Source organism: Callionymus lyra, chromosome 10 (assembly GCF_982586985.1).
Source record: "Callionymus lyra chromosome 10, fCalLyr1.hap1.1, whole genome shotgun sequence".
Lineage (NCBI taxonomy): Eukaryota > Metazoa > Chordata > Actinopteri > Syngnathiformes > Callionymidae > Callionymus > Callionymus lyra.
Genome location: NC_141827.1, coordinates 28055725 through 28071467, shown reverse-complemented (window position 1 = coordinate 28071467; position 15743 = coordinate 28055725). Strand labels below are relative to the sequence as shown.

Genomic DNA, 15743 nt, shown 5'->3' with positions numbered 1-15743 from the left:
AAGGTCACCTTGATCCTGAGATAACACAAGGGTTATAACCATACAAAAATAAGGAAATGACTAGAAAAACTAAAATATAAACAAAACATATATATTCATCAAATTAAGAAGTATTTTCTGAGCGATCTCAAAGCATTACATGATAAAAAATTAGATCAAGACATACTTTCTACTGCTATTTTACAAAGCTAACACATCAGGTTGTGGTTCATGTTCATTCTAATCTCATTTTTCAGTCTAAAAGAAACAATTATAAAATGGAAATAAAAATGAAAATTTCTAGCTGCAAAGAAATTCAAGATTCAACAAGTCAACTCTTTTTGTAGTTGCCTAGCAACAAGGTTAGTTATCAGAGGACAAGGTTAGAGGACTTATCATTTAACTGGCACATAAAACCAATCTCACGGACCGCCTTTTTAACATTTAAAAAATCAGGCACTTCCTGTCTTTGGACAGGATGTTAAAAAAAAAGAAGTCAGAACTCTTAAGCTCATTCAGAACTCTGCAGCTCGTGTCCTGACTTAGACTAAGAGTATGTAAGTAAGTAAGTAAGTAATTTATGTTTATAGAGCGCTTTTCCAGACCAGGGTCACAAAGCGCTTAAACAATCAAAACAATAATCAATAAAATATGTACTTAAAAGATCAAGATAAAATCGAGAACAACACAGGAGTTCCAGAAAATCAAGGAAAAGCCTGCACGAATAAAAAGGTCTTAAGATCAAATCCAAACTTATCAACCTTCTAGGACCTTACGATCCTAAAACACTCATCTATTCGTTGATGATTTGTACCCATGGGCCCCGGTTTCCTACGCCCAGCATGTCTGGATCACAAAGTGAAATAGACAACAACATGCCAAATAGAATGTATACTTAGTGGGATTTTGGCCGTGAGCCACGTTTGTTTTTAGAGTTTCACTTTCCTTGTGTCACTGATTTAGGCTCCAGTAATAAAATAAAAAAAGAGTCTGCCCTCATGTTTGTTTACCTCCTCCTCAGCTCTCAATGTGACATTAGCTGAAGATGAGTCACCGAGAGAAAACACTGAGTTCATCTCACTGTCACTCACCATCTCGAGTGTGTGTGTGTGTGTGTCATTCTCACCTCGTTGGTGTTCCAGCGATGGCGTTCCTTTGGCAGAGAAGAGCATTTTGGTAGACACTCCAGTAACTTCTTAGGAAGGTAGATTTTCAACTGGCCCGGCTCATCTGCGGCACAAGAGGACGAGGGTGAAGTTCAAGTTAAGATAAATGCTCCCCATCTATAAACGGTAAGCAGGAAATGAAGAAGAATTTTTTTGGCGGCATGGCAGGAGTGAGAAGAGAATACAAAAATACTCTGAGAGAAAAGTTCTCAGTCTGTCCTCGAACTGAGTTGTTTCACTCCTGAAGAACATGAAATCTTAATTCAATTCATATTCGAAACATTTGAGTTTTATTGTTTTGTTATACTTTCGTGTGATTATTTTAAGCTATACTGCAATTGATAAAATTCCCTAAAGACAATAATACAATATTTATTCACCCATGGAAGGAACAGTATGTTACAAACAATACTCTAATGTGGGTTATTGCAAATAAATAGTTGGTCAAGTCCACTTAATTCAAAATCCAGCTTCCCTACACATGTCTTAGAGAACATCTACCTTTTAAGTCAAAAGTTCAAATGAGAAACAATTGCTACGTGTGGAACCCATGAGGCGACAACACTATATCTAGAGAGGCTTGGATTAGGACGAGTCCATTGCATACATCATAAGTGCATTTCTTGACATTTCCTATCCCCTTCAAAAGCAACACAGGTCGGAAATAAAGCTTTGATGAAGGGATTAAAAAATGGTTTTAAAACTAGGCCAATGTTGTTTTCCAAATTGTAATTATGTAAAAATAAAGAAAAAATATGATATGAATTCATGATAAACCAAACTTTTTTTTTTTATTAATATATAAAACTGAAACAATATTGTATTGTGTAATACTTTTCATCAAGGAACACACTTTACCATTTGTATCGTAAGAGGTTATTCTAAAAAATATGTATTTTTAGATTTGTAACAAAAAAAACAAGAGTTAATTATCATCTTGAGTCTTATTAATTTAAAATATTTTTAGTTTTTTCCACTCTGGATGTAACTTTGATTTTCAAATTGATTACATTTTTTCTACCAGTTTTTGAAGAAGAGATAAAGACTGACCATTAAAGACATCAAAGGTCGAATAACTACAAACCATTTTAGGTATATACGTATATACTGTATATAAATATATATTTGCATTCACACGCAACACAAATTTTTTATCATTAAATCTCGGCTGAATCCCTCAAAAGTAAATTTCCTTTGAACACGTCCCATGTCCAAGCTTTTGCGTCACACATCAATTATTCCGCAGCTGAGGGGCAGAGATACTCTGTAATGTATGTTTTATGAGGTTTAGGTGACAGGAAACTATCAATTGAGCTTATTTTCAAAAGCCTCTCGTTTGTTTCCAAACCAATATTCACAAGACTACAGGAGTGGCAAAGCTGAATGTGAATCGCTTATTTTTATCAAATTAAAAATCTTAATTTTTAAGTGTCCAATTTAAAAAGGAAAGGAATTCAGGAGTTTATAGTTCAAGGGTGCGATCACACAAACCCTTTAATCATTAATATCCAAAATATTTGTATTTTCTTTTTCTCTGTGATCAGGTATGTGGACAGTTTCTCCCTCAATACACCAATTCCTCCCACTAAACGTGTCTGTATGCTGGTCAATAAATATCTCCGGCTCAATGTATCCGTCCTTAGTTGAGCCCTCAGGAACATTCTGCCATGTAACAATCAACACACGTACACCAAATGACTCGTCTGTGCAGTAAATCTACAGCTAGAAATAGTTGTATATACAATCTAATGGTGCCAGAACATCTGCTGCTTACAGCCCTGATTTATATCTTTAACTTCATTAGTAAAAAAGGTATGAAGCTCAACATAGTGTGGGGAAGGCAGCCAGCCACACTTTGATCTTTTCAAGGATTCTCAAGATCTGTCTTCTTTTTCATGAAATATTTTAGCAGATATTTTAATAATTAATTTTTTTTTCTATTTCAAGCATTTAGTTATTTCTTTTTTAATTATTTAATTTAAATATTTTTTTTTATATTGAATTTTTAATTAGTTTTCTATATACAGTATATATAATATTCAATATAATTCAATAGAAAGAAATAATCGTATATTTTCAAAATAAATGCATTTGATAATGTAATTCAAATCAATCCAAACATGTTTTTAATACGTAGCCTTTTAAATTAATTGTGAAATGTTGTGGTGCCACCACACCATGTTTATGTAACTTGTATTTCACTTTCTTTAATGTCATATAACACTTACCTTCTTTTATCATTTTAAAGAAAATAATTGTGACTTGAGAGCCGAACAATATTTGTCAGTAACAGTAATAACAGTATTTGTCAGCAAATACTGATAGGGGCTTCAGTTTTGATTTCAGGCGACATCCTTGCACTGCTCTACAGCTGTTAGTCTAAAAAAACATCTGTAGTGACGATGTAAGCATCATTTCAGTCTGCACTACATTTACACCGGCAAACACAAACATCTTTTTTTAAAAGTAGAGTGAAGGATTTAACGATTGGAGGACACTTTCTACCACGGAGGCATCTGTTAGTTTTGTCACTTTATGGAATTTCGACGCACGTGACAAAATCTCCGAGCTACGTGTAACGAACTCGCTGATTGGCTGAGATGTGTTTGAGTCAAAATCATCCGATTGTACAATAAAAATACGAACCTTCAAGTGACTAACAGGGATTAACAAATAAATAGCTGTTAAAGATTTAAAAGGAAACATTTTGAAATGTATTGATTACTCTTAACTTTAAAGGGACCTAATGTGAAAACCCAACTCTCCTGACTTATTCACGAGGTCTAAATGTTGAAGTCGTCTTCTTCAAAATTCAGTAGGTCATTCATCATGACGTTGCGCCGTTTTGAAGTTATAAATTATACATTCTGACGTCACTCTGATGAAATGTCCTCCCATGGAAGCCCTAAATCAGTTAAGTACATACATGTTAATCGTGAAACAAAATAAATATTTATGTAAACATGGTGAGAGTTACTTCTGCCTTCAGGTGTTTTTGTAATGTGTACATTAAGCAGCAAACCTTATTTTTATTATTCGTTTTTTAATGTACAAAACGGGAGTTTCTGGGGTGAGTTTGAAATTAACGTGAGTCCTTGAATGCAACTCTTATTTTTGTGACCAATCAGAGCAGAGTGGGCGTGGTTGCTTGGAAGAGACCAGTGCTGTGTCTCAAATCGCATACTAGCGTACTAAAAGTTAGTATTTTTAGTACGTTAGTGTGTCTCAATTCTTAGTATGCGAAATTTAGTGCGCCATGCATACTAAATTGGCATACTAACACGCCCACAAAACTAGCATGGTTCGATGGACACCGCTGCTGTGTCCCAAATCGCATACTAATCTTAGTATGCTAGAAGTTAGTATGCATCAGTTTAGTATGCATACTAACTAGTACGCAAATTCTCCGCAGATAGTATGTCTCAAATCAAACCCTGAAGCTACACACTAACCGGAAATCACATGACAGCTTCTTCTTCTTCTTCTATTTAACGATGTTTCAATCAGCTGTTTGAACGCTATCGCCGACACCTGCTGGCAGCACGTATTGCAACTTTGGAAAAAGAAATAAAGAAAAAATATGAGAATCTAAATAATCGCGAGATATTTAAGCTGGTATCAGCAGCGAAGACGTGTTTATCCTCCTACTGCTGCTGAAAATACACATTTAAGTATATGCATATATATGCATTTATATATGACGTAACTTCCGTTTAAAACGTCACTAATATGGCGGCTGTTTAGTATGGTTAGTGTCCATCGAACCATGCTAGTTTTGTGGGCGTGTTAGTATGCCAATTTAGTATGCATGGCGCACTAAATTTCGCATACTAAGAATTGAGACACACTAACGTACTAAAAGTTAGTATTTTTAGTACGCTAGTATGCGATTTGAGACACAGCATAATGCTGTGTCTCAAATCGCATACTAATCTTAGTATGCTAGAAGTTAGTATGCATCAGTTTAGTATGCATACTAACTAGTACGCAAATTCTCCGCAGATAGTATGTCTCAAATCAAACCCTGAAGCTACACACTAATCGGAAATCACATGACAGCTTCTTCTTCTACTTCTATTTAACGATGTTTCAAGCAGCTGTTTGAACGCTATCGCCGCCACCTGCTGGCAGCACGTATTGCAACTTTGGAAAAAGAAATAAAGAAAAAATATGAGAATCTAAATAATCGCGAGATATTTAAGCTGGTATCAGCATTTAAGTATATGCATATATATGCATTTATATATGACGTAACTTCCGTTTAAAACGTCACTAAAATGGCGGCTGTTTAGTATGGTTAGTGTCCATCGAACCATGCTAGTTTTGTGGGCGTGTTAGTACGCCAATTTAGTATGCATGGCGCACTAAATTTCGCATACTAAGAATTGAGACACACTAACGTACTAAAAATACTAACTTTTAGTACGCTAGTATGCGATTTGAGACACAGCATAACCATACTAAACAGCCGCCATTTTAGTGACGTTTTAAACGGAAGTTACGTCATATATAAATGCATATATATGCATATACTTAAATGTGTATTTTCAGCAGCAGTAGGAGGATAAACACGTCTTCGCTGCTGATACCAGCTTAAATATCTCGCGATTATTTAGATTCTCATATTTTTTCTTTATTTCTTTTTCCAAAGTTGCAATACGTGCTGCCAGCAGGTGTCGGCGATAGCGTTCAAACAGCTGATTGAAACATCGTTAAATAGAAGAAGAAGAAGAAGCTGTCATGTGATTTCCGGTTAGTGTGTAGCTTCAGGGTTTGATTTGAGACATACTATCTGCGGAGAATTTGCGTACTAGTTAGTATGCATACTAAACTGATGCATACTAACTTCTAGCATACTAAGATTAGTATGCGATTTGAGACACAGCATTCTTCTCAGCCAAAACGGAGCACTTTAAGTGGGCGGGGCTTATGCATATTTTCTAATGTAAATATCTTTATTAAATGAGAGTTTTGTGCAAAAAGAAACATACTGATGAGTATAGTAGAGGTCCTAGAACAATTTAAGAGATGTTTAAAAAACGGGTTCAGCCAATCAGCAGCGTTGTTAGATGCCAGCATGAAAGTCACATGCGTCTTCTTGTTAATATAAATGTTGGTAGAAAGTGACCTCTAATGGTTCAGTTGAAGTATCGTTCAATCATTAAAAAGCTTTTAAAAAAGAATATTTGCAGTGTGTGTGTGTGTGTGTGTGTGTGTGTGTCGTCATCACGTAGGAAGTTCCCGGACCAAAGATGATAGGCCGGACTGAAGAGGTACTTATAGCGGTTCAACAATAGCAAGGGCAAAAAGATTTCATATGCACCCTGGCTTTTTGAAATTTTCTCAAATCCCTCAGTCAGAGCAAGATGGAGTGGTCACGTAAACGATTTAGACGTTGCTTATGAATTCTCGACCCAACAGCTGATAAGTGGTCGGAGATAATCATACTTCACAAGCTGTTCCCACAAAGAAACAGAAACCCTGGCGAGAGTTTTCACGCACGTCTGTGGGAGTGCGCCCGACCAGTGAGCTGCTCCCGAGTCAAAGAGAGCAGGCACTCAAAGGTTATTGATAAGTGTTTGAGTGGAGGGGGGTCCATTTATGACTCTCCTGGGGAGACAGAAATTATAGTCAACCTGAGGGCAGACGCTATAGCTGGTAGGAGGGAGGAGAGGCAGCAGCCGGGGTTTGTGGGGTCATCGGCGAGAAGGAGTGAGACAGTCGTCGAAGGTAAAGGAAATTAATCAGGTGACAGTGGGAAGACTTGCAAAGTGAAAATGACATCACAAAGTAATGAGGTAAGGAGGAGCCTGTCCTGTGTAGGTGTGTCTCCGTTGTGAGTCTACATTTGTGTCAATGTGTGTCCAGGCACGTATGCTCCCCCTAATCAATTATGCATTTATTAATAGAAGGCCTGAGAAGACAGAATTTCAAACAGCTGAACGATGCAGCAGCTTAGTTGAACAGCTGAATGGCGCAGCTTAGTTAAAGCCTAATTTCTTTTTTAGCACAACCCCAGCCTTCTCCGCCATGAATGCCAATCGGTGTCTAAACCCCACCTCTGCCGGCTAAAGCCCACCCCCCACACCCCACTCCTGGAGCCGAAGAATCCTCATCACAGTCTCCCCCTTTGAAATGTACCACAGCCCACCACATCAAACAACCCCTGTTGCACATGCGCGAGGACAAAAATCACACACTTTGACATACAAACATTTACACGCCCTTGTCAAGAACACACTCCCCAGTATCGTCCCAACAGGACTCATCTTTCCGAGACAACGCTCGCGGACGCACTGTGAATGCAGATATCCTAACACCCTGAAGAGTTGGCCGTTTAAAAAAAAACAAAAAAAAACGTTCAGCCAAAGTTCTGTTGCAATTACCTCCCATCTGTTTTTCCAACGACTCTCCAGGGAGCAGTAGAACGGCAGGACATTCAAGATAACTTAAGTCTCTTTCTGTCCATCCCGGCAAAAAAAAAAAAAAAAAGAGGATCCCAAGTCATCAGGAAAGGAATCATCCATGAATGGGATATTCAACAATGCCCACTGGCAGTCTCGCAAATCAATTAGTGAAACAATGCTCTTGCTGGCACCGTAATGAACTCAACGGTGATTAGATGACTTTTTTTTGTGGCTTGCATTAAGCTCGCCCTCCCTTAACCTGATAAAGACGCCTCATATAATTGAATGCCATCACTCAAGACTAGGGATGGGTTAGTATTTTTGTTTTTGTTGGATACTGCTACCGTACTGGTTACTGCTAAAAGAAAACATCGAGATACTTGAACGCGGTGTTTTTTTGTTGTTGTTTCACAACAACATATTGACATTCAAAAGCAATGTATAGATTTTTTAATTATAAATCACCAAATATATCGTTGTTCCTACAGTATCACAATACTGTATTTCACAAAATATTGATTTGTTTTCCTTGTTACGTGATTTGAATCGTATCACAAGATTCTTGCCAATACACCCCTAATTTAACCACTAAAACCCATTAACTTAACTTAAATCCGGCTTTAAATGTGTTTACTTCATTACAGATTTTCTCTTTGTTGTATTCTGTCAGTCATTTTTGGGGGCTAATTTGCGTGTACGTGAAACCAGGTGTTAGGAATCACTATCTATTTTAAAGAACATGTTATAGGTCTGTATTTCTGAATTGGATGAATGAAACCAAAATCTAAATAAATTGATAGAAATGGTTAATTTTAATTAATGAACCAAACCCCTGTAACTTTAAAAAATATATGTTTTAAGAAAGAAATGTGCCTGGCTAGTGTACAAACATAGAAATAATAAAGATATATTGAGCCTCTAATAATAAAAAAAAAACTATAATATCACAATTAGACCCTTGAGGACAGCTTGTTAAATATTCATTTTGTACCCCTTGTGTTATTGATTTTGACACCATGTTCTAGTAACCACTGTTTATGCTTAACCTGAACACATTCAAGTATGTTGAGGTGTTTGTAGTTGACGCTCGTCGTGGTCTAATTTAATTATCTATGGTCGAGCAATGCTTTCTCCACTCAGACTACAATTCCCATAATAAACTGCAACAGCTAAAGCCAGAGCCAGACATCAATCCTTCACTCAGACACATAAAACATTTCAAGAGCCAAAAACTTTTAATCAAATTTGAAATCCTGATAGTGCAGTGTTAGTTTCATAGACTTGGAAATATAGAATATGTATTTGAGCTCAGGGTCCATGTTGTGTTTTGTGTGCGTCTGTGATCATAATGACACCTGTGTTGTAGAACACGCAACTTCAGAAGTGCTTAAATATGACTTGTTGTCTGTTTGCTTTTTGTTCAAAGATGTTTTCGCAGTGAAGTCCATCATTCTAAAGCCTGATGTATTCATATTTTTAAAGATTACGACAACGGAAGTACAAAATGCATTCCTTCAATTTTATTGTTCTGCACGGCAAAAGTGCTGATCTGTGGATCTATTTTCAATTCAACATTCTTTCTTCCACTCCGTTAACATAAACCCAGGGTCAGAAATCTTTAGCAGAGTGCCTTCAAGATGGAGCGTCGAAGCAATTTATCTATTAGTTTGTTCAAATAGAGCCGGCGCTTCATTGCATTGAATGAGACAGTTATGGCGGTTCCGGCCTCTCGCTTCTTTCTTTAGATATTTTTCAAGTCTCGCTCACAGGCCCACGTGGAAAAAAAATCCCAAAGCAAAGTGATTTCTTACCAGCTCGCCATTAAATATATGATGAGATGTACTTTTTTTTTAATCCATGTAGGGCCGGTTATATTAAAATTGTTTCATTTGCTTTATGTCTCTACACCTCCAAAACTGGCGACTCATGGATCATTCATTCACTTGCTAATCTACTGAATAATGGCTCTAAAGAGAGAGTGGAATACTAATGCAAGAACGGGCGGCTCATTAATTCATATCAAGGTATGTCGGCGGAAAAAGTAAAAAAAAAAAATGTTCCTCTAAAAGTGAAGCATAGCTTTATTAACCCATCAAACACCATAATATGGAGCAGGAATTAGGCGGAAGAAGGCCTCGAAATACACGAGCATTTCACCTCATAAAACTGTCATCTCCATATTTAACTCAGAAACAAGCCAATACCCTCGTGAGATAGCTGTCAGTTAATTATAAAGCTCTCGGTGAGAAGAGAGAAAACTCTTAACTCTGCCCCCACTGATATTAGGAGGCGTCAGGGGAAATTTTCACTTTTTTACCCCCCTATTTTTTGGGAATGAACGTGACAGAGGATAGGAACTGTGGCGGCCAGATAGAAAGATGGAAGCAGGAGAGAGGGAGTGTGGATAGAGTGATGGGAAGAAAGAGAGGGAGAGATCAGGGGGCGGAGGGACAGAGAGATGGGCATGCATGCTAATTTTATCATTCTGCTGATAAACTTCTCCTCCAGTAATCCTCCAGCTGGGAGGAGAGCACAGATCGGAGTCATGGATAGGCCCAGGGAAGTCTCAGCCCATATTAAACAGCCGTCCCAAGCAGAACTTCCTGTTCTCCTTCTCCTTGGCGCTCCTTTTATTCGTCTTATCTTAGCAGAGGGTTTCGTAGGTATTATGGAAACTCTTGCATCTCTTGAGGGAACACATGTGTTCTCTTTCATCTCGGGTTTCTTCACATTATTTTTTCCTCCCTTCATTAACATACAAACACACAGTGACACACACACGATCATCCGCGGCATGTCCTTGGAAATCAATAACCAATCATTGCCTCTATAGTCCCACTTATGCTCCACTGCAATCGCACACATGCCCCCCTGCGCGCACACACTTCCACGCCGCCGCGACCCCCAGATTACACACTCCATCTCACTGCTGGTTTAACCCGACCCATTGAGGATTACGGATGCGTAATGCCATGTGTACAGATTAGGTCTGACAATAAAACAACTGATAGCAAACATAAACGTTGCCCTTACGTTGTGTGTGTGTGTGTGTGTAGGTGTGCGTCTTCTAACACAGCACTGGTAATACATAAGTAAACACGACTGAATCAGAATCTTCAGTCGTACGAGTAGTGTGTAAGCGTGATCTTTAACAAAGCAGATGAGAAAGGAGACCTCAGTTCCCGCATCACATCATCCTGTCAGAAAGGCTTTTATACTTCCAGAGTTACACGGCGCTTCAGACAAATGTCCAGCGCCCGCACTTAAACACCCGGGCGCACACACACACACACAAAAAAAAAAACACACACACAACAGTGCGAGGAGTGTCTGAGTGTCTCTTACTGTTAGCGTCAGTGTCATCACTCTTGGGAGGGGTGTGTCCAGTGTAACCAACAGCAATTCTGACCATTCGTTCTGGATTTCTTATCTTTTTCAGTCCTGGAAGAAAGAGAGAAAAGAGAGGTATCATCAAGACGATTGATTTCATGAGAGTCGCTCATCCCGTCCTTTTATTCGCAGGTGATGTGAGTGTGGGCTCGAAACCACGTAATGATCCGACAACTTAACGTTGTCCGTGCATATTGATCGGCCACAGTAGAAACCCTTCTTTTTTCGCCTCAGTGTGTGACTAACTTGTGCCCGGCTTTACTTTCTAGTAACCCTCACCATTCCTCTGTTTCCCTGACCACTGTTGCTATGATACAAAGACCGACCAGTGAATGGAGAGATGGTCTTCCAGGCTATAAGGTGAATGTTATTTCCAAGCTCGTGGCTCAGGATACATACCCATGGTCTCCTGACTGAGTTTCTAAATCATCCCGGCTATATGAAAAAACTCCCTGGTATAGATGTGCATGCGTGTGGGCGCGGATAACGACGGTCAAGGGGACGCTTCTACATTAATGGGGTTCAACGCTGCTCTGTCGACGGGCGTCTCATTTAGAGTTCTCCTCTTCTTCACGCAACGGGACCCTCAACTCCCGGCTTTCCCTTCGCCCCCGGCTACCTCATCCGATCCCCTGCGAGCACGCATGTCCAACTTAAAGCCCCAAGCTTGAAAAAAATAAATATCCTCCCTAAATACATGATACATGCTTGTTTTAAGTTCTGTGGAATTGCCCCCCCTGTGATGAAACGCTTCTCAGCATCGCTCTCTAGTGGAGAGAGCTTTCAAGGCCAGGGGGCTGGAAATTGAAGGGAGATAAAAAACGTTATTCTCCAAAAAATAAAAGAACGATACGTCCTGTTTATATATATATATAAAAAAAAAAGGTTATTAAGCAGAATGAATACACCTAAAATAATATGGCAATAATTCCACTTTATCTGGACCTAACTGGTTTTATAAAATCAGTCAAAACTAAAAACAAACCTACTGCTTGTATCTACATCTCTCTTCAAAGCAGCGTTGTCTATCACCAGATCCTCATTGATGTGTCTCATGATGGGGGGTGGGACATGCCCCCCACAACCCCCCACCCCCCCTACTCCCCCAGTGTCCCACCATCAACATTATCCACTGACTTTTGTATCACTTCGCCCAAAATAAAGTGGTTTATTGCAATTAACTCAATGGGAGAAAAATAGATGAAGTGGAATTACATACCATAATACGTTGGAATTGATGATTCTGGTGAAGACTTTAGTTAGTTCAATGTTTTTGGTGTATATTTAGGTATTATTGGGGCTCTCTTAAAACACTAAAAATATGTTTAATGATGTGAATGAATTAGAAATAAGCTATGGGGGTGAAAGAAAATCCCTGCCATGCTGACATGGTCATTCCATTCAATAATTGATGTCTCGATGAATAACATTGAATTAAGCAGCTGCTGCATGAACGCAATAGTGATCTCAATAGTGATCTCGGTCGAAAAGGTGCGAAAACGTAAAACCCAGCTTCACAGATGATATGACCTAAAACTGACACACATACACTCCACCCCCCTTTTCTTCCAACCTAAATGAATCCATGACATACCATCTCCAGCCTCGAGAAACACATGCAATTCAACGTCAGAAACAAACAGTTTGTGTCACGAGAGGAAACACTCGCCGAAAATCTCATTTCACGCTGCTTTTTTTTTGTGAAGATGATCAGAGACATAAACACACATCTGAATTCCTTCAGCGTGACCCTCCTCTCCTCCCTCTCTCATCTCCATCCCTTTCATGTCAACCATAAACTCGCGGGCACGCTGACACGCGCACAGGACGACGGGGAACACAATGATATCTGGAGATGAGAGGACCAGTCGTTATTATCCACTGTCGAGGCTCAGCTGCTCTAGCATCCGTGTTTGCGGGACGGACTGACGGGGAGGGAGAGAGAGAGGGAGAGAGAAAAAAAAAAGGGAAAACCCCCGTCGCTCTCTCCCGCTCAGCCACCATCACCCGGTCCTCCTTCAAGCCTCACCTGAACCCCGGGTCGCGGGACTTTCCCGCTTCCAAACAAAAAGCTTGAATACTGTCTTACCTTCCGGCTTGTTTTCGGCAGCCATTTCCCCTCCGCCGCGCGCCTCATCCCTCCTCCTCCTCTTCCTCCTCCTCCTCCTCCTCGACTCGACCTAGTGGTGGTGGCGGGAGGAGGGGGTGAGCGCGCGCGTGCACGGAGAGGACAGCTCAAGGAGGGGGGCGGGGTCGAGGCGGTGATGGGGGGGCGAGCCTGCCGTGTTCGCGCAGCTGATTGGCGGAGAGCGCGTGAGGATGAGAGAAAAAAGTGACAGCGGCTCCTGTGACGGTGACTTTCTAACTCTCGCTTCCGTCCGTCAGGCTCCGCCCACAACCCTCCCCCCTCGTCCCCCCCAGCGCTCTCACGTCACTGAACGACGTCTGAATTGGAGGACACCTTGACAGCAGCATCATGCTCCGCGAGACAAAACCCTCGAAGGTTCTCCATCATATTCAGCTTCTCTCTCGCGCAAGTTTCCCCCCTTTTCTTTTTTTTTCCTTCCGTTCATTTTTTTTTCCTTTTGGTGATTTTTCTCCTTGAATTTCGGGATGAAAGAATGTGTCAGAGTGACGTGCGAGGAGCGCGTGGGCCGGATGCGGAGCTGTCATTGGTCTAGAGGTGCTGAAGCTCGCGGTGCTGAAAGGACAGCTCCGCACGCGCCTACACAGGCCAGGCGCGCGCGCCCCCGCTGCATTCTCTTGGTGAAAGTGAAAAAAAAAAAAAAAAAAAAAGTGATGATGGCGGGTCAGCGTTCTGCTGGATGGACGGCTCGGGGAAAAGACATGCATTTCTTAGTCAAGCGAGCGAAATATTTCGTTATAACTATATAAAAAAAAGTAGTGTTAACGAGTAGAACTAGACGCACCACGCACAAGTGCATTATGGGTCCTTAAAAACAGAACCTCATTTATAACCATTAATATAATACAAAAAATGTATTAATACTTTTTGCATCTCAACCTGGAGGTTCATTTATTTGTCCTTTTGACCTGTCTGTTCATTAGCAAAGTTACAAGCATAGAGAACTTTAAGAAATAATTTTAAAAAAAAGGTAGAATTAACAGTTAATACATTGTGGTGGCAGTGGTCTGGATTACCATCTGGACCCAAGGGTGGGCAGTTCAATTCCCTACGGTGCCACTTTATGTTGATTGATGAATACACCTTTATTCTGCCCGGGGAAATTTAAGATGTAACAGCATCCCCCAAAAGATGAATCATACATGCATGTTTTATTAAGAAATACAATGCAAATACTAACAATTATAACCAAAGTACATGAATTCAAATAAATACAATAAATTGAATAATATAATCATAAAACAAAAATCATAAAGTAAAAACATGTTAAGAAATAAAGTATTAAATAAATAATTAAGAAAAAAGAAAATACAAATAAGTACACATATGTACAGAAGTATAAAAGGTTTTTTTATTTAATAGCATTGACTGGGCAGGCATATAACGTTATAACGTGACTATGGTGAGGGTATGTCAAACCTAAAGGATGGAGAGACAAAGAAAATATACAATGTCGAAACTTGAAATGAATAAACTCTAATTAACCATAAGATTCTAAAGATGGAATAGTTAGATTTACAAATATCTCAAATTTCCCAAATGTGGGAAGAAGAAATGGTCATTATCACCATCATAACAAAAATAAGCGATAAGAGGGAAATATAATAATAATAATAATAATAATTGAATGGAAAATATGATAGTACTTGCATTTCCTATAGTAAAGTATTTTTTGCTCAGTGATACCGAGTTGGTTTATGATTTTTGACAGACAACCTCTTTATGAATTTTTAATGCTGTAGAGAAAGGAAAGAAACTTTACTTGGCATGGAAAACCACATTTTTAGCCAAAGGACTATTCCGCATGTGCACCCACATGTATTTCCCCCCACTTATTTTTTATCAACTTGCACTGTTTAACACCACATATTTTATGGTAATACATGAAATCCCCCAATAAACAGCACGTTCTTTTCTTGGCTCTGAACAGGAAGTGTGTGTTCCTCTGGGTAGAAAAACTTCTTTGCACTAATGCCTCACAGTTGACAAGCTCTGAGGGATTGTGTGGATCTTTTCCAGCTTTTTCAGCCTCCAAGCACAAAAAACAAGGTTCTTGGATTGTTTATCAGAAAAAGGCCAATAATGAAAGAAGGATGGATTAAATTTTTATCTGACTCAAAAAATACATTTTACTTTAAACGTGAAATATCTAAACACCAAAACAAAAACATCATTTTTTTTTATCTTTTCCCGACCCAGACTAAAAAATATATAATATACATTTGGAAATCCAAATATATGTAGAGAAAAAAAGCATTTCTACCACAGTCTACAGTAATTAACATCAAAAATGTGAGACTATTTCTCACCAACGTTTAGCATTGATTTAGAAAATCTTATGTCACAGAAAGTGTATAAACTCTGCTGAGAGGAGGAAAGAAGATTATTTAATTAATACTTAGTTTAACTAATTTAGGGAAGATATTTAAGATGTAGGTTACCTATACTTAATGTGAAGGTCAACTAATGTGTTATATATACTGTATATATATAAGTATAAGTGTATCTTAAATAGATCTTGAGCCTCTATTGTACTCATCACTATGTGTCTGTTAGTACATAAATTATCTTAAACCCCAACCCACTGGAAACTTATTTTTTTTAAGGAGATTAAATCTTGTTTACCGTAACCACGCCCATTCTGCTGTGATTGGT

At 39.1% G+C, this 15743-nt stretch overlaps 1 protein-coding gene across 2 annotated transcripts in view; it reads right to left on the bottom strand.

The window, feature by feature from the left end:
- LOC148071317 (calmodulin-binding transcription activator 1-like) overlaps positions 1-13194 on the bottom strand; it is a 69432-nt gene extending 56238 nt beyond the window's left edge. For both annotated transcript variants that reach the window (XM_087801590.1, XM_087801589.1), the window contains exons 1-3: positions 13032-13194; positions 10898-10993; positions 1106-1209 (exon numbers count right to left, since the gene is read on the bottom strand). In XM_087801590.1, coding sequence (XP_087657716.1) covers positions 1106-1209; positions 10898-10993; positions 13032-13056 — 225 coding nt within the window. In that variant the 5' untranslated portion in view covers positions 13057-13194. The remainder of the gene's footprint in view (positions 1-1105; positions 1210-10897; positions 10994-13031) is intronic.
- Between the last annotated feature and the right edge of the window lie 2549 nt (positions 13195-15743).